Source organism: Poeciliopsis prolifica, unplaced genomic scaffold, assembly GCF_027474105.1.
Source record: "Poeciliopsis prolifica strain line A6 unplaced genomic scaffold, Auburn_PproV2 SCAFFOLD004, whole genome shotgun sequence".
Taxonomy (NCBI): domain Eukaryota; kingdom Metazoa; phylum Chordata; class Actinopteri; order Cyprinodontiformes; family Poeciliidae; genus Poeciliopsis; species Poeciliopsis prolifica.
Window position 1 is genome coordinate 4,369,679 of NW_026562379.1, and position 17,589 is coordinate 4,387,267.

Sequence of the window (17,589 nt, forward strand, 5' to 3'; positions counted from 1 at the left end):
TTTCAATCTGACTTGTTTTATGTAGTCAACTGAGACTTGGCGCCTGGAAAGTAAAATGGAATAAAAATTTGGTAATTTAATATCAGGTTGCACACGCAGGTTTTATTAATAGGCTAAAATATAATTTCAACCTGTAAAGTCAGCATTTATTTGTTTACGGGAATGACGTATTAACGAGTCCGCCAGTCATCTTCACTTCAAATCCCAGAATGCATGTGTTGGTTACCTTGGTATCAAGTTGTTGTGTGTAAAGACTGCTTCAGCAAAGAAGGGCCCCACCGAAACGTCCATTTGAACAGCGAGTACACGGTTAGTTTAGGATTTACATCACTGATTGACTACTTGTCAAAAATATGAAGACATCTACGCTAAATGTATCACAAAAATGATGCAGACTTATGTCTCTTAATTCTGCAGGTTATACGTGTTCATGGATAAGATTATGCGTGGAGCTCCGGTGGATTTATCTTTCAGAAGCCTCAGCAGATTGACAGGTTCTGATCTTCATCGAGGTTTCTCTAAATGTTCGCACTTTCTGATGATCAGCTTGATTACTGAGCTTCATTTCTGTCGATCCTGATTGAAAATAGAAAATCAACAACAGGTCTTATAGGGCTTCAGTGTCATTCGGCTGAGTTATATTTTTAAAAATGAAAGGACGATGAAGCACATGTGTTTCCTTAAATGAAAAGAATTGAAATGTTTATTTTAAAAAAATATTCAGACCCTTTTTACTATACAATCAATCTCTTCAATTCCTTGGACTTGTAAGACATAAGATTGTTTTGTTTTTATTTTTCATTTGTCATCATGCTTCTGGAACATAACACAATTGGAGTGGTACCCTCAATGATAAATAAATAAGTCTCAATCAGTCCTTAGACTGCAGCAAATAGGAGTAAGTGTGTTTGCAAAGGGGCAGAAGAGGTTGGAAGGTGAACGAGGTTATTATGAGTTACATACCTTCAGTTGCATAGGTTTATTTGCATCATTTATTTATTTTTTATTTAATTATCAATGTATTTTTATATATTTTTTGTGTGTGTATGTATGTTAAAAATTTCTTAATCTGGACCTGAGTACAAACTTCAATAAAATGACAATAAAAAATCCTTGAATAGGTTAGGTAGTACGGTTGCCCATGCAAGTGATGCAGTCAGTAACAAAAAATGAACATGTCTGTTTTTGATTTCTACTGCTTTTTGTAGCAAAATAATATTTGCATGACAAAAGCTTTAATAACCTACATAGTTTGTGTCTGTAATAAAAATAAATAGCCAGTATTTTAAATTCTCTACCTTTCTTGTATTTTCTGTTTCAGATGCTTGGACGGAGACTCCTCACAGCAGTCTTCGACCTTTAAAAAAAAATTCAGAAAGTAAATATCTTAGCTGCTCCCTCCGTCTCAGTAACAACAGCATCAGTGACCTGTGTGACCTCCATCAGACAGTGAGCCACTTCCTGGCTGAACCCTCAAGTCTCGCCTGGCTGGACCTCTCCTTCAACAAACTCTCACATATAGATAAGGTAAGTTTCATTTGACCATTTCCTTGCAAAAATGGTTCATACACCTTTGTCATTTTTACATCGCAAATTTAATTAGTTCCCTGGAATTATATCATTCACTTTATATGTGAAACCAACACAAAGGGATGCATCATAATTGTGAACGAGAATTCAATTAATATAAGATTTTCAAAACTTTTTTCAAAAATATCCGATAAGTTTTGATGGCACATATGTGAATTTGTCCTTTGCTACTCTGATAAACCCACATGAAATCCTATGTACTCAATTTTTTAAAGAATGAAGATAAAGAAACACAGCAGAAGGTCAGGGACAACATATTTTATGGCTTTGGTCATAAAATATTATCTCAACCTTTCATCATTTCACTAACCATTTCACAAGTCCTTCCAAATCTGGCCCTTTATGGCAGAGGAGAGAATCAGTTATTAAAAGAGAACCATAAGAAGTCATATTTTCAATCCACAGCAAGCAGGACAAAGGCAAGCACACACATGGAAGGAAGTGCTTTGATATAACCTTAATGCTATCATCTGTGGAAAATTAGCACACCCAATCCCCACAGTGAAACATAGTTGTGTCAGTATCATCCGTCTTGAGCAGGAAAAGGGAAGCCAATGAGTGTTAATGTGACGAAGGACAAAATCAATGGAAATTGTAAAGACTTGCTACTGGTGACAGCCATAAACAGGCAGCCAGAGCTGCAATGCAGTGACTTATCAATGCACAGTGGCATATTCATGGACCATATTGGAATGGCTCTGTCAAAGTCCAGTCCTAATCGCAATGAACAATCTGACGCAATACTTGAAAATGTCTGTTTATATTCTCTCCATCAGTCTGATGTGGCTTAAGCAGTTTTTTGTTGTTGCTTTTTTTTAAGAAAATGTCCAAAAATGTAACTCTCATCCTTATTCTGATAACAACATATGGACTCAAAAAACCCAGAGCTCTAATTGCTGCACAAAAATGTCCTTCAAAGTGTTGATTCCGGGAGGCTGAAGGCAAATGTACACCTTATATATATTTTTTTCTATAAAAGTTTGTAAAATCATGTATTATGCTCCTTCCACTTTATAGTTATGAGCTACTTTATGTTGGCATGTCAGAATATTCCAGTCACTGCTTTGTGATTTGTAGGCTGCCACATTAATAAAGCTTGAACACAAATATGTTGCAGGTTTTGTGTGAGTTGCATGGACTCCGTGTGTTATATCTTCATGGAAACAACATTTCTACTCTGTCAGAGGTGGACAGGTTGGGTGTGCTCCCCCATCTTCACTCCGTCACTCTACATGGAAACCCTATAGAGGCAAACAAGACTTACAGGTTGAGACATTTCTCTGACACACACATCTTACAGAGTTGAGGCAATATTACAGCGAGGTCCTTTACTTGTAACATTTTGTTTTATATGACTGCAGAAATGCAGTCATCTACTGTTGTCATTTGTTGCTATGTACAACACACATATGTGCAGAGAGTAGGTACGTGCTTTTGATTCATAAATACAGAGAGCAGAAGAGAGGGATTACTCTAGACCCAAATGCTTTGCAGGCACGTATGTGCACAACATTGCAACAGGTGCTAAAACACGGATCAAATTCCTGTCCTGGTCTGCACAGCAACAGCTCTTACACACACACACATACACACACATATAATTCAAGGTTAAGAAACTATGATGTCTTTTTTACGTCTGCTAATTAAAACAGTGATCGCTTTTTAAACAGTCCATTTTTTTATGTTTGATTTTCAACACAAAATGCAACACTTGTAAGAATAGCTTTACCGCTTTCAGACGTGGCACAGCTAGAAACTCTTAAAAGTTAAAATAAGTGCAATATTCTGTGTGTGGTTTTCTGTGTGCAGGAATCGTGTGATTTCTGCATTGCCACAGTTAAAAACGATGGACTTCAGTGGTGTGACGCACCAGGAGCGAGTCCTGGCAAAGCTGTGGCATCAAAGCAACTCCCGCTGCAGAAGCACCAGGAAGAGCCTTCACTGAATGCTAGTGTGTGAAAATCATAACTCAGTTCAAAAGCTTCACTGCCAGAAAACAGATTTTTAAATATGCACATTTGCCACCAGTATTTGAACTGAAATTAGTGTTGCTGTAAATATGTTTTTGCAATTTAATGTCACAATTTGAGGTTTCTGTGGTGGAAATAGAACAATTCGTTGTTTGTTTGAGAACATCACTGAAACCTACTCATTTCACAATTAACTTGCAATTTTTTTCAAATCTAATCATGGCATGAGTTTAGCCAAGTTCAAGCAACAAAGACTCAAGGTGATCAATCAAACGTCTCTGAACTTACAGGTGCATCCCACCTGTAAGTTGAATAATATTGAACAGTTATACTATGTCAACAATCCTAATTCTCCTGATATAAACTCACATACAGTCCATGAAGAATTATTAGCCTTAGGCCATAATCACCAAATACCAAATCCTAGAAATATATCAATATATGTATACAATATCATAATTACTTCTTGAGTGACTGAAATAAAGTAACATCTCAATGTTGTATTAATATACAAATTTGTACCTGTAGAAATGTTTGATTCTTGATGTAAATTATCTGTTAAAACTCTGTAACATCACCAAATAAACTACTTCTCAGAAGTCAACATGTGGTCACTACAATAAGACACAATTGTTTTCTTGAAACTTTTTAATGAACTGATTAAACCCCAAAAAAAATAAAATAAATCTATTTAACTTTTTGGTACTAGCCTAGGATAGTACAAACATACAGTCTTCCATGTATTACACATTTAAGTAACAAAAAAAAAAATGCCAAGAATCCATTGCATAACAAAAGCTCTAATCAATTGTGTGGTATAAATAGTCTTGCAGGCTCCCTTTAGCAACTTGAGATCATCTCATGTTGCGCCCTCCCTTAAAGAGCACATGTACAGTTAGAAACAAAAACACATAAATAATCGGCAAAAGATCTGAGGTTATTTAATCTGATCGGGTATATAGATTAACACTCTTCCATGCTGCAACAAGTTAGTTTCTGATTAATATGAAAACCTCAATTCGGGGGTGGGGGAAAAGGCTTTAAGTAAAAAGCTAACAATCGCAGACCTGAAAAGCATTTCTGTTTCATAAAAAACTGTCATCCCTCAGGACCTTCATACGATCCACCGGCTACAGATGTAGTCGATCGGAAAATTCTGTACAAAGGTAACGATCATACCGCGAGTCTTTGCATCCTCCACAGGCCGCTCGCTTCACCCTTGATTTTCTAACCCTGTCATTTAAAATGTTAAGTTCGTGCCCAATTCATCAGGAGGGCAGGATACTTGAACATCTGTCTGTAAACTCGTCCGTTAAGCTAAAACATTTCAGGACGTCCAACCAGCCCACACCTCTGCTTGTGTTTGAATCCTTATCCTCCGGAAATGAACGTGTTAATCATGATATGGTCTGATGAAAGACTGAACCATCAGGAGCTGAAATGAAAACTGAAACTAAAGGTTTTGTCTTGATTGAGAGTGACAGCAGATGAGCTGCATTTATTCACCAGGCCTGCTGTTCAATGCAGGGTGAAACAACAACTTAATTTCTCAGGGGAGAAAGATGATAACTACTCTTTTCAAGATGAAATTTACTTCTTTTTTTTTTTACTTTTTTGAGAAAACTAACTGAAAAAATACTTTAGATTTAAACTTATATGATGTACAAATATGAAGTCATGTCCCAAGTTATTTGCAAGTAAAAAACTACGACTGTCAATCACATCCACTGCACTGTAAAAATGTGAAATGTCTCACACAATATGACTTATTGATCACAGCTAGCGTGTGAACCATGAGCCAAACATCCTGCAGCGGTCTCATTTGATAGCACGGTGTGACTACAGTGTGCCCATCTCAAAATAAAGTCAAAAGACACTGAAAGGACCCTGAAAACCTAAAATATTATGAATATTGATTTATTTTACATCTTTTGGACAAAGCCTAACGCATGTGTGACACACAGAGGAGGCCTCGCTGACACATCGGACAAAAACTCGAAATCCACCTCCATAGACCTCTGCCAATAACGCTAGATAATTTTACTAAGACGGTGGGAGGTGATTCACTTCCTGTCTTCACAAAAGTTTGTGGCAGAGCTACGAAGCAGGACGACCAAAATGCTTTAATAAAAAAAAAAAGGTGGGCTGGAGTACGATGAAGCAGGAGTGACACAGAGCGAGTGGGGCGGGAGGAACAATATGCAGGGGACAGTCAAGGAATGGCAAACTGGACGACCAGTTCCTCTTTAGCATCCACTTTGATTTGAGAGATTGCACTGTAAGCGTAAGCCGCTATCTTGGATACCTGCAAATACACAAGAAAACAGAGAATGTATGCAAAATAAGAAATATTATGTAAGGAAAAAAAAGGAAAACTAGTGTGCATTTTATTTTGCTTAAAAACCTCTGTGAGCTCTTTTGAAACAACACAGCTTACCTGCTGAACATCTGAGTATGGCACCAGGTCACTAGCAAGCACTTGGTGGGGCTGACTAGTTAGGGAGGGAAGAGTGAGGGCTTTCTTCTGAGGCAAGCTGGTGCTCAACATAGCCAGTTTTGTACTGAAAGAGGGGAGAAAAAAAAGCTTGTAATTCCTACTGGGTTTAGAAATAAAGACACATTTAGTCTGGAACAGACCATCCATTATCTATGAAAGGAAGTCTGTGTTTTAAGAACCAACATTTTTATCTACACCTGTATGTTATTCTAAACCATCCAACCACAGCAAGATGACACGGCATAAGATTTTCATTCTTAGTTCTTACATTTTGTCAGGGTCCAACTTTTGCGTGTCAAAATCAAAAAAAATTTCTGACTCAAATTTCTCAGTTCTCCTATTTTTGGCCTCATTTAATCTAATTATGGTAGATATTTCCATAGTGGTCTGGCTCCAAAGTATTAAATCTGCTAAAAGCAGAGACAGACAGAGGGAAGAATGGGAATAATGCACAAACGAATAGAGAAATTGATCCACAGATGGATAACATATAGACAAAACGGATTTATTTTGTAAATAATGGAATAAACATGGCATAAAAAAATATTACATAGTTGTACCATAGCAGTTTCTATCTCAGTGATCACTCTGCCAATAAGCTTCAGGGGAAAACAGTGAAGGATCTTATCTTATGATAAAGTGATTTTTTTGTCTATAAGCAAAACTTTCAACATACCTGTACTGCCTAGCTTTGTCCATGATTTCATGTTGCTCCATTACAACAGAGTCAGCTGCTGAGACGTCAATTATGTTCCTAAAAGAAATAGGAAAATTATCTTTTTTTTCCCCCTCAACACAAATAAATTGGGTTTCAATGTCATTTTGTGTAAACTCATAATGATTACTGCGCAGTCTTTGTCAAGATGGATGTAAGGAGGGCTTGTCCATCTGTCGGTGGAGAGGGGACACCAGGGATGGGCCACTCTGTCCCATTTGGAGGTTTGCTCACAGGGTTCGGATGGGGGATCAGCGGGTCTGTTTCCTCAGGCTTCTAGAGCAAAGTAAGAAGGGAAATGAAATAACATTTTGTGTTCTGTTATTAATGTGAAAAAGTGGCTTTTTCACTGGATACAAAATTAAAGCTGAAGGAAAGTTTGATGCATCCATCTCTTTAGTTTACCTCGCACCCGTACCCCGAGCAGCACACACTGTGACTGAAAAATAAAGAAATTCTGAAGCAAAAATCTAAGAACTTACTATGCCTTCATCATGTTTTTATATTTAAAGTACTAAAGAGGTGGAATATGGTCTTTTTCTTCCCATTTCTTTTCAGGTATTCAAATTAAATCAATGAAGGAGGACTGTAATTGTTTTGTATTTTGTTTTATTTGCTTTCATTGTATAAATGTGAACATGTATTTATATATGAACATATCATGTACATGTTCCAAATAGAAATAGTAGTTTGCGTAGCTAAACAGTAACAGATCTTCAAAGATCCCATGTTTGTCGCCATTTTATTCCATTCATAAAAATAATGGAAAAAGGAAAAAGTTTCATATTGTATTAAATTGTATACAGAACAATGTGTTCATCAAAATGTTTGATTTTTATGCTGGATTGTATCATTTGCTAAAGCTTGCCTAAAAAAAATCCAGCCATTAATCACTGTGTCCTCATCATTCTAATATTTTCAATATGTCACTCAGTTAAATGCAAACATCCATAAAGTTTAGGGGAAAGTTGCAGTGCATCTTGTTATATGACCATAAACGCTTCAAGAGAAAACTTCCAGCTCACAGACAGGCCTCGTTTCCTTAAACTATAAACAGCAGAGGACGTTAACAGTCATGTGACATTCAGATGTCAAATCAACGATGTTCCTGCTGGTAAACATTGATTGATTATTTAAGCCAACATCTAGTGAAGGAATCAGTACTTTTCAGATGACGGATACCCCTCTGCTCATGAACATCCAAACTATGTAAGGCATTAATATATATATATAGATCTACATACATACAAATATCCACAAATGTTTACATTTAGTGTTTTATATTGTACCGTTTTAAGTTATATAAACTTTCATGAGCAACTTAGCTTTTGCTGGGCCTGTCCCAGTTAGCTTGCTTAAAGTAGCAAGCTAACGCCACTTTCCGGCTTCCCATCACAAACAACCTCAAAGCGACTTCTTCATAGCAACACATTGCTCATATTACTCGCTATACATCAACCAAAAGACTGGAAACGCGTCGAGTCTCAGTTCTTTCTTAATAGGCAAGAAATCGGTGATGAATTTCGGCTAGCGGCTAGCTACCTCTCTGGAGTTGCCGTCCTCGCCACTGTAACAGCACCCCATGGCTGCGTCCGAGGGTCAAACTACACAACCCCGGCTGCCCTGCTCTCCTTCACAAACGAGCCGTGTGGTTCTTCCGCAACGAACATAAAGCTGCTCGCCCGCCTGCTTTTAATTCACTCCCGGACAAAGGTAAAAAGAAAAAGCCACTGATCACAGCAGCTTGCTCAGACAGGCTATCACATGACAGCAGCTGTGGTGCAACAACAACACAACAACTACTTCCGGTATTTGAGAAGCAGCAATGACCTCAGTCACGTGAGAGTGGAAAATTCAAACAAAGGTGTGGACAGAGGTCATACGGGTTTATCTATCTATCTATCTATCTATCTATCTATCTATCTATCTATCTATCTATCTATCTATCTATCTATCTATCTATCTATCTATCTATCTATCTATCTATCTATCTATCTATCTATCTGTCTATATGTCTGTCTATCTGTCTATCTGTCTGTCTGTCTGTCTGTCTGTCTGTCTATCTGTCTATGAAAAATCACCTTTAAAGAAGAATGCAACAATTGAGAAGGGGCATAATGACTTTGGGACTTTATTGGTTGTTCAGGTAGCCAGTGGCGGTCAGGGAAATGCCTGGACCTTCCCCTGGGGCTTTAACATGCACAAAGTCATCTCGAAGTATGACGCTTAATCAGTCAAGAAGTGGTTTGTATGATACAAAATACTATGCTGGAATATTGTCCCGAGTCCCCTTTACAAAATTGTTTCAGTTTATTGAGGTTTATTCAACATATAACTGTAAATGCTATTTTAACAATGCAACATACATTTTTATAATATGGGGGATTTAACAGCATTCGACCCAATTTGAATGGTACCAAGCATCAAAGTGCAAGAGCAGTGCAGAACAGGACAAGACATGTCAGTGAACCTGACGGCTTCACTGACATGAAAGGGCCTCTTAACACCCTTTGAGTGAGTAGATGATGACAGAATGCCACAAACTGTGTTTTTATAACACACATCATTACATTTTATTTGCAGACCCTTAATTCTATTTACAACTTACATTGCTGACAGCATATCTCATAATCTAAAAAGCTTGAAAATGTATTGTTAGACAAACATGTAACAGTTAAACTAACAAATGTCCAGAAACAGAAATAGAAAACACTCCATGAAAGACGTAAACAGGCCACACACAATCAGTTACTTTAATTGACAACAGAGTCAATTAGATTCATAAGAAATGAATCTATTTTTAATTACATATTTACATATTTAGGTGGTTGATGCATTATTATTGTTGTTGGCATTAAGAGTTTTAAGAATCTTTTGTTTTAACGATTAAAAATAACAATTAGGCTTACTTTTTGTCATTATGAAAGCTTCTTCGCTTCATTTGAGAACATTAGAGGAGAAAAAAGCGTTACGGAGAACCAGAAACACACCAGGCAGGTCCGGGATGAAGAAGCGGAGAAATATTGAGTAAGACGATATCCCAAGCCAAAATCTCAGGACCCCTGTTCAGCCCCATCATTTGAAAATGAACAATAGTTTGACAGCCTGCCTAACGCTGACAGAGCTGCAGACATCCACAGCTCGAGTGAGAGAATGTTTAGTCAGGGCAACTATTTCTATTTCATACTGGAAACCACTTGTTCATATTGTTTTAAAATCCTGCTCTGTCACTTGAAATCCCCAATAAAACACATTGAAGTTTGTAACTGCAACATGGCCAAATGTAAGATAAGATTTGGGAATATTCCCAAGGCACGGTGTTTGCAGCATTTATAGTGAGTGTGATGCTGAGGGTTTACTGATCCAGTCGAACTGGTCCTGTGAAGTTTGAGTCAGTTGGTCTGATGGGGTGGGATGATGACTGGGAGGCGCCTGCCCTCTAATTACCCCCTGTTTCTACCAAACACCTCTTTGTTTACACCCAAAGGAGAGAGTCAAGTCCAGGCAGTGCTGCTCGCTGGGAACATTTCCCTGCAGTACCAGAACCATGTCTGTTTTTGTGCTCAGCTCTCTTGTGCTCTTCAGCGGAGTTTGTGCCTCCGACCCTGCGGATCCGGTTCTGCTCGGACCTCCGACCATCGGGTTCAGCTCCTCGTTGCGCTCGGTCTGTAAGCCCGTCCCCAGCACCCTGTCCCTGTGCCACGGCATCGGCTACCGGCGTATGTGGATGCCCAACCTGCTCGGCCACGACTCCCTGAGAGAGGCCCAGCAGCAGTCAGCCGCCTGGCTGCCGCTCGTCTCCAAGCTGTGCCACCAGGACACCAAGAAGTTCCTGTGCTCGCTGTTCGCCCCGGTGTGCCTGCCGGAGGTCGGCGGGCCCGTGAGCCCCTGCAGGAGCCTGTGCGAGGCCGTGCGGGACGGCTGCGTGCCCGTGATGAGCGCCTTCGGGTTCCCCTGGCCCGAGATGTTTAACTGCTCTCGGTTCCCGAGCGGGACCGAGCTCTGTATCCCAGCAACAGGACAGCTGGAGGAGCGGAGGGAGGAGGAGGAGGAGCCGAAAGGTCCAGAGTCTTTATCTTACTCCTACTATTTCACACAACACATCACACAATCTGCCGCAGTCTGAGTTTCCGTGGCACCGTTCTGTAGGCTTTATTTGTTCACCGGCTGCGTTTCATTTAATGCAAATTTAGCCGAAGCCAGTGGTTCCCAACATCAGGTTCGGGTCCCCTCTGGGTGTCGCGAATCAACAAGAGTGGGGCCTTGGCATCTTTCTTACAAGCCAAATTAACAGATATAGACATAAACGAATGACACTTTTCTTGTTATTACGTTAATGGTGTTTATTTGTTGCTGCTGTTTCTATTTAGGGTTTCTTCTGTCAGGTTCAGATGTTTGCAGGTGACATTTGGCTGAAATGTACATGCTAAACAAGCCCTGACAACGACTGTGATCATTGTAATCTGTACAGATGGTAGGGATTAACGATAAGACACTTCAAACCTCTGGATGATTATGTCTCCTTCCTGAAGTGGCTGTGTTGGTCTGTGTTCGGATTCTGAATAAAAGGATGAGATTTCTGATCACTGTGACGAAATTTACATCTCACTTTTCATTCAATATTAATTAGACAGTTTATTTCTTATATTTATATAAAATTGGTCATTCGCAGATTGGGCATATTTTGAGCGGTTGAGTGTCTACAACCTCTTATTTCAACAGGAGAAGCTAAAAAGGACTAAAACAAGTTACTTAAAATTCCATCTAAAATGTTATCATAACATGATTGTATATTTGTTTCCTTCCTAGATATTTTTTTTAACTTTTCATTTAATTACATGTTTTTACAAAGAGTTTTTCTTATAGTTGCATTTTTTTCTTAATGTTTTTTCATGTTTCTTTGCCTGTTTTATTGATGTGACCACTGAATGCATTGCTCTGGAGACGAGGTTTATGTTTTCATCCTCTGTTCTCCACCCCCACAGAATTACAATCCTGTTTCTCTTCCACAGGGAGTATCATCTGCGACGCCTGCACTCTGACAGCTGAAGGAGAGTCTGACATCCAGAAAAACTTCTGCCACAGTCCATATGGTGAGGAACCAACGCCGCCTTTCAGAGCATTCCTCTCCTTTTTTTTTCATCCAGGAAGACTCAAATTGATGCTTCTGCAAAAACATGATACATTTTTAGATCAGAAAGTTGTCTGAAGTGACTCTTCAGGAACGGCATTAAAACCTCTCCTTCTGTGTCACAGCTTTAAAGATGCGTCTGGACAGTGTCTCAACAGTAGGAGGCGACCGGCAGTTGGTGCCTGTGGCCCGCAGCCGCATCCTGAGGTGGGCAGGGGGAGGTGCAGAGAGGGCGCAGGAGTTTGGAGGTGCAATGACCCACAGGGCTCTGTGGCTGCAGGGAGGAGGCAGCTGTACTTGTCCCGGCTTAGACTTGGCAGAGACAAACAACAAGCAAGAGCAAAATGAAGAGCCGGTTGACAAAAAGAAGGCAAAGAGAGGAGGAAGACTGGAGAATAGACCCCAAAATGGATGGTTCCTGGCCCTAGCTCAGGCTGAAGAAGGAAGACTTGTTTTGACTCGACTCGTTAAGTGGACCAGAGAAGACAAAGAGCTGAAGAAGTTCATCAGAAGTCTTCTGAAAAAGCCTTGTCCAGAGCTGTAAACAATTAGCCGTTTTAGTCCACTGCAGAATGGAGCCTATATGCTAGTAGCTGTAACATTTTGTATTTATTCACCTAAATATAACATACACAACAATTCCTAAATACTACGGGTGAGAAAAATAGAAATATCACAAAAATATTCACCCTTAAAGACAGAGTAGATACTCCCACCTAACCACCCGGCATAAGTTGTATGACGCCCTTAAAATTTATGCAATTTAACTGCTAGGGATCATTAAAATTGTAAAAAATCAGAATTGGTTTTATATTCTGATGAAATTGCAATTAACTCATTTTCCATTACAGTGGACATTATACATTAGTAGTCTTTTAATTGATTTTGAGAATATTTCAACTATAGTGACTATTTCTGTAGAAAAAGATTATTTTGATGATAACCCATAGTTTTTTGAAACTAAAACAATTTATTTTATTAATTAGTTTGCTATTTTTTGTTGTTGTTTGCATTACCACATTTTTTATAACAAGGTAAACACATATTTACATGACAAAAAGACTTGTTTTTGTGTTTGTGCTGACAAATGTGTCTGATAAATGAGTTCACTGATGATTTCTATTTAGTGCAATAAGCAAAATATCTGCTGGTTTTGTTAGAAACGTTAATTATTAAAAGGCATAGCTCAACAGGCTCTGAACTAAATGGGTGAGGGGACAGAAACATCAACAGAGGAGAATTTTTTTTTGTGACACTGAACATTAGAAAATTGTAAACTGAGGCTGCTTTCATCATGGTATTAGTTCTTTTTCACATACACATTTCCAGGTCTAAATGCATGTTTCCCATGTTTTCAAAGTATGAAATAATAATAAAAAAAATTATCTGCCGTAATCAGTTTTTAGTTCAAGTGGTCCACAGCCTGATTGTTACAATGTCCGTGCTTGCCAGTTGCTAATTTATTTAATTTGTGTTAAGAATTAAAAAGATGAAGTACTTGATTTAGCTCGTTAATTAATTCTTAGTCCCGAATTCCTGTGTCTGTGTAAGTGTGGAGAGAGAAAAGAGCAATCATACGACGTCAGACTTCAGATATTCAGAGTTTTATCCAGAGAAATTCAATCCAAGAAGAACTTTACAATAAGCATCTCACCTAGAGCAAAAGTCCAAGACATTACAAAACAGAGACAAAGAACTGAGTAAAAAAAGACAAAAGAATAACAGAAGATGCATCCTCCGGGAAACTCTCACTCAGCACAAAGAGATTCCAACTTCTGCTGTGAAACAAACCATTTTTATAGACTGCATATTCTCCTCATTTAAATGTATGCATTAGGAGGTGTGTTCTTTTCCTTTGTGTGGGCTGTCTCAATGTTAATTTTATTACCTCCTGCTAAAGAGCCCCAAAAGCAGATATACGGCAAACCCTTCTCGTACCAGAAGCTGTCCAGTTTGATATATGAGTGCAGCTGCAGCGTTATCTCTGCCTCAAAATGATTCCACAAGAAAGTAGTTTGTATTTTTAACCAAGCTTGCACAAAATGTAATGCTAAATAATGACTATAAGTTTGGATCTAATAAGTAACTAATTAAAAACATGCTTAAAGAAATATAGTTAATTCTAATATAGATAAAATTATTTATAAAAAGTTTTAAGATCCTAGTGAACTTTTGAACCATGCTAAGGAATTTGTTAATTGCCTGGCAGACAGGCTCTGTCTAAAGAGATTCTAGGCCTGTTTTCTGTAGAATCCTCCCTATGAATTTATATAAGTTCAGAGATTCAGCAGTTGTTTTAGTTTGGATCTTTATCTAAATTTATGTGAATGTAGAGTGTACTTTAACTTTCTATGGTATATTTCATATGTATCAAAACTATCCTGTGCAGTATTGTGCTAATTTAAAATATTATTTCAACATTTGTCATTATTTTTTTTAGAAAACCTTTCAACTCTGAAGAATGAGAGAGAGAGCTGTGTTCTGGTTGTTGGCCATTTCAACATATTTGTGGTGAAGTTACACAGGCAGTGATGGTGATGCAATGTTTGGAAAGTGACTATTTCACATCAAGTGTAACCCTTCAACGACAATGTCTGTGGAGTTTTACTTGCATGCATGAAGAAAATATCCACATCATAAAGAAATTCTCAAGTTATACTAATTAACTTTTTCCATCCAATGTGTATGTATTTCACATAGTTTTGCTATGTTTGAATATTTCCCTCTATATTTAATTAAACCTATCAGTGTATTTACGTTTTGTGTGGAAGTGTTGCATACATTTTCTGATCAGTCTTTTCTTGATCTTTCCACCATGACTCAGTGAAGACAGAAATTGGACTCCACAGAGACACACCTGTTGCAGTTAACTTGATGTATCGGTTTCACGCCGCCTCCATCAGTATCACTGTCTGCTCCTTCACTTATAATTTGCTCTGGTTTAGATATTGACAGATGGAGACTAATATGTCTCATTATAAAAGCAGACAAACCGATGTTTTAACTTCATGCCTCTTTCATTAAAATAACTGTCAATAATCCATGTTGTCAGTCACATGACGGATAAATTATTCAAACTGCAAAGTGTTCGAGCTTCTCGGATACAGGCGCATTCCTCTCATGCTCTGGTCTCAGCTGGACTGCTTCTTTTCACTTCTGTTTAGTAAAGAGTCACCGTTCATTAGAAAACAGGTGAGTCTTTCTTACTATTTTCATTTGAACAGTTGGTATTTGCATCTGATCCACAGTAGAGAGCTTATTGAGCACTTTATTCTCACGGACTTAAGAATGAAAACGTATGATGATGTGTCTCAAAAGTTTATAGAGCTTTGTAAGTTAAGCCACCAAGTTCAGAAAAGGCAAGTAAGTGGAAAGTATTTCAACATCATTGTTTATTCATATGAATAGTCTTGTCATTTAAAGACCACAATAAGAAATCATCTCGCTTCTGTAAAATGAATATATTGTGGAAATAATTGTTTTAATGGCTCAAACAACTGAATCAAATATTTAGGTCAATAGCAAGACTCTGGAAAGCTTGACTACACTGAGCAGGTGAGTCGACCGTTTAAATGTGAATGAAATGTGTGGGACCAGCGACATGTCCAAAACTTGGACAGTTGCTCTAGAGGCCTCGAGTTGAAGACCGCTGTGAAAGAATAAATGAGATTCCATGTCACTTCTAATAAAATGTATCTGCCGTTTTCTTTCTATTCAAAGATGGCTTCCCCTGCTATTGCTTTGGCCTTTGTTCCCCTTCTGCTGACACTGATAATCAGGTACCGCTACTACTTTGTGCTGTTCTATCGGGCGGTTCTGGTTAGGATTTGGAAGGACTGTGTAACTGGTTTGAGCCGAGAAGAGCGTGCGTTCCAGTACGTTCTGACTAACTCCACACCTGGGGACCCAGACAGCATCCTGGACGCTTTTGATTACTGGTGCAGCAAGGTGGAGTTCATCAGCAACATTGGGCCTAAAAAAGGCAGGGAATCAGTTTACTTTAGTGTGCAAAAAGTGTTGATGTGGAGAACATTCTGAATTCATATCTGCTAGAGCTTGTGCGTGTTGTTTTTAGGTAAGATCCTGGACCGCCTTCTGATGGAGCAAAACCCTTTAACAGTGCTGGAACTGGGAGCTCATTGTGGATACAGCACCGTGAGAATCGCCCGGGCTCTTCCTCTTGGGGCCCGACTCTACAGCATCGAGATGGATCAAGGGAACGCAGCCATTGCTGAGAAAATCATCCGTCTGGCAGGATTTGACGATGACACGGTGAGACAGCAGGAAATGGTCATACTCACAAAATCCCCCTTAATGCAAACTTTTTGTTCTGTCATCTTTTTGTTTCTTCAGGTGGAGCTCATTGTGAATCCATCTGATGAAGTAATACCTCGGCTGCGGTCCGACTACAACCTGGATAAGCTGGATTTTGTATTTATGGATCACTGGAAGAAATGCTACCTGCCTGACCTACAGGTAGTAGATTAACAAAGACACAACTAGTAGATCAATAAAGAAACATTTACATTGTTCTATGATTTATTCTGTTTGTTCCAGTTACTGGAGGAATATGGTCTGCTGGGAAAAGGGTCTATGATTGTGGCTGACAACGTGCTGTTTCCTGGGGCTCCGAAGTTCCTCCGATACCTCCGGAAGTGCGGCTTGTATGAATGGAAGATCCACCGAGCCACACTGGAGTACAGCAGGGGCATCAGGGATGGGATGGCTGAGCTCATCTACCAGGGAATTAAATAAGACACCTTTACTATTGAAATACATGTTAATAATGACAGAATAATTTTATAGCAATTTTGTTAAGAAAACTGTGACAAAGTAAAAAATTATCTGATTTTAAACTAACATTTAAGCACGGAGTGTGTTATTGGGATTGTGCGTGACAGACAAAGCAGTAACTGGTGAAAAAAGGTGATTAGTGGTTCTAAAATACTTTAAAAGTGTTATTTCAAAATTGAGTTGTGCCATTGCATTCAGCCATGTTTGCTCTCATAATTTGAAATAAAATCCACTGCAAGTAAATGTCTGAAGGGATAACCTAGGCTAGTAGCTAAGAGAAGGGACCAGTAGAAACCGTGCTTATGGGACACAGACAAAATGTTGAAGAAGATGTCCTGGTCAGATGAGTCTAAAATTCTTAATGACATACATGCAAAACTAACTTTGCACATCAACCAGACCACCATATTCACAGGGAGACATGGTAGTGCAAGCATCATGCTGTGGGAAATCTTTTTGACAAGGAATTAATTAAGCTGATACTTCTGGAAGGAAACTTTTGACGATGTGACATAGCTTCATAGCCAATAAGATATCGACCATAAATATGCTGCTAGAGTTCCAAAGAAATCATATCAAAGCATGTTTTAAGTTGAAATTTAAATTCAAAATTTAAATTCAAAAAACTACATTGCATTTAGAAAATGCAATGTAGTTTTTTCTAGGTAAATGAGGAAGGCATTTTATTTTATACCTAAGATTTTATTAAAGCCGTGAAACAGCGTTAATAAGTGAAGCTTTATGTAGCTACCCAAATAATCTGCAATGAGTAATGAGTTGTTGGGGAGTTATATAATTTCCTAATGTAATTAGAAAATTATATTTCAATCTGTCGATCACATTTTTATGAGACTAATGTAAACTGTAGGAAATTATTTTGATTTAACTCTAG

The 17,589-nt window shown here is 38.5% G+C and overlaps 4 protein-coding genes across 5 annotated transcripts; 3 read left to right on the forward strand and 1 right to left on the reverse strand.

Annotated features, from left to right (window-relative positions):
• Positions 1–226: 226 nt before the first annotated feature.
• Positions 227–4,312, forward strand: lrrc51 (leucine rich repeat containing 51). The gene is made up of 5 exons (XM_055028146.1): positions 227–309; positions 418–494; positions 1,322–1,527; positions 2,708–2,856; positions 3,400–4,312. The coding sequence occupies exons 2-5, from the start codon at positions 431–433 to the stop codon at positions 3,533–3,535; spliced, it is 555 nt and encodes a 184-aa protein (XP_054884121.1). The 5' UTR covers positions 227–309; positions 418–430; the 3' UTR covers positions 3,536–4,312.
• Positions 4,313–5,461: 1,149 nt separating this feature from the next.
• lamtor1 (late endosomal/lysosomal adaptor, MAPK and MTOR activator 1) lies at positions 5,462–8,569 on the reverse strand. 2 transcript variants are annotated; one of them, XM_055028148.1, is made up of 5 exons: positions 8,315–8,569; positions 6,903–7,045; positions 6,734–6,811; positions 5,998–6,121; positions 5,462–5,865 (listed from the first exon to the last, which is right to left on the reverse strand). In XM_055028148.1, the coding sequence occupies exons 1-5, from the start codon at positions 8,354–8,356 to the stop codon at positions 5,773–5,775; spliced, it is 480 nt and encodes a 159-aa protein (XP_054884123.1). In that variant the 5' UTR covers positions 8,357–8,569; the 3' UTR covers positions 5,462–5,772. The 2 variants fall into 2 exon arrangements, with proteins under 2 accessions (XP_054884123.1, XP_054884122.1); XM_055028147.1 differs by having other exon boundaries at positions 6,903–7,048.
• A 1,113-nt stretch (positions 8,570–9,682) lies between these two features.
• sfrp2l (secreted frizzled-related protein 2 like) lies at positions 9,683–13,298 on the forward strand. Its single transcript, XM_055027715.1, has 3 exons — positions 9,683–10,833; positions 11,785–11,865; positions 12,029–13,298. The coding sequence occupies exons 1-3, from the start codon at positions 10,320–10,322 to the stop codon at positions 12,445–12,447; spliced, it is 1,014 nt and encodes a 337-aa protein (XP_054883690.1). The 5' UTR covers positions 9,683–10,319; the 3' UTR covers positions 12,448–13,298.
• A 2,295-nt stretch (positions 13,299–15,593) lies between these two features.
• Positions 15,594–16,658, forward strand: tomt (transmembrane O-methyltransferase). Its single transcript, XM_055028792.1, has 4 exons — positions 15,594–15,885; positions 15,979–16,175; positions 16,257–16,379; positions 16,461–16,658. The coding sequence occupies exons 1-4, from the start codon at positions 15,594–15,596 to the stop codon at positions 16,656–16,658; spliced, it is 810 nt and encodes a 269-aa protein (XP_054884767.1).
• The last annotated feature ends 931 nt before the right edge of the window (positions 16,659–17,589 follow it).

Excerpts from the sequence above, each read along its gene's own strand:
- lrrc51 (XM_055028146.1), top strand. The coding sequence starts at position 431 with ATGGATAAGATTATGCGTGGAGCTCCGGTGGATTTATCTTTCAGAAGC. Across the intron at positions 495-1,321 it reads AAGCCTCAGCAGATTGACAG|ATGCTTGGACGGAGACTCCT; the intron begins GTTCTGATCTTC and ends TTTCTGTTTCAG. Across the intron at positions 1,528-2,707 it reads AACTCTCACATATAGATAAG|GTTTTGTGTGAGTTGCATGG; the intron begins GTAAGTTTCATT and ends AATATGTTGCAG.
- lamtor1 (XM_055028147.1), bottom strand. The coding sequence starts at position 8,356 with ATGGGGTGCTGTTACAGTGGCGAGGACGGCAACTCCAGAGAG. Across the intron at positions 6,122-6,733 it reads GACAAAGCTAGGCAGTACAG|TACAAAACTGGCTATGTTGA; the intron begins GTATGTTGAAAG and ends CCCCTCTTTCAG. Across the intron at positions 5,866-5,997 it reads CATACTCAGATGTTCAGCAG|GTATCCAAGATAGCGGCTTA; the intron begins GTAAGCTGTGTT and ends GTGTATTTGCAG.
- sfrp2l (XM_055027715.1), top strand. The coding sequence starts at position 10,320 with ATGTCTGTTTTTGTGCTCAGCTCTCTTGTGCTCTTCAGCGGAGTTTGT. Across the intron at positions 10,834-11,784 it reads GGAGGAGGAGGAGCCGAAAG|GGAGTATCATCTGCGACGCC; the intron begins GTCCAGAGTCTT and ends TCTCTTCCACAG. Across the intron at positions 11,866-12,028 it reads CTTCTGCCACAGTCCATATG|CTTTAAAGATGCGTCTGGAC; the intron begins GTGAGGAACCAA and ends TCTGTGTCACAG.
- tomt (XM_055028792.1), top strand. The coding sequence starts at position 15,594 with ATGTATCTGCCGTTTTCTTTCTATTCAAAGATGGCTTCCCCTGCTATT. Across the intron at positions 16,176-16,256 it reads CAGGATTTGACGATGACACG|GTGGAGCTCATTGTGAATCC; the intron begins GTGAGACAGCAG and ends TTGTTTCTTCAG. Across the intron at positions 16,380-16,460 it reads GCTACCTGCCTGACCTACAG|TTACTGGAGGAATATGGTCT; the intron begins GTAGTAGATTAA and ends TGTTTGTTCCAG.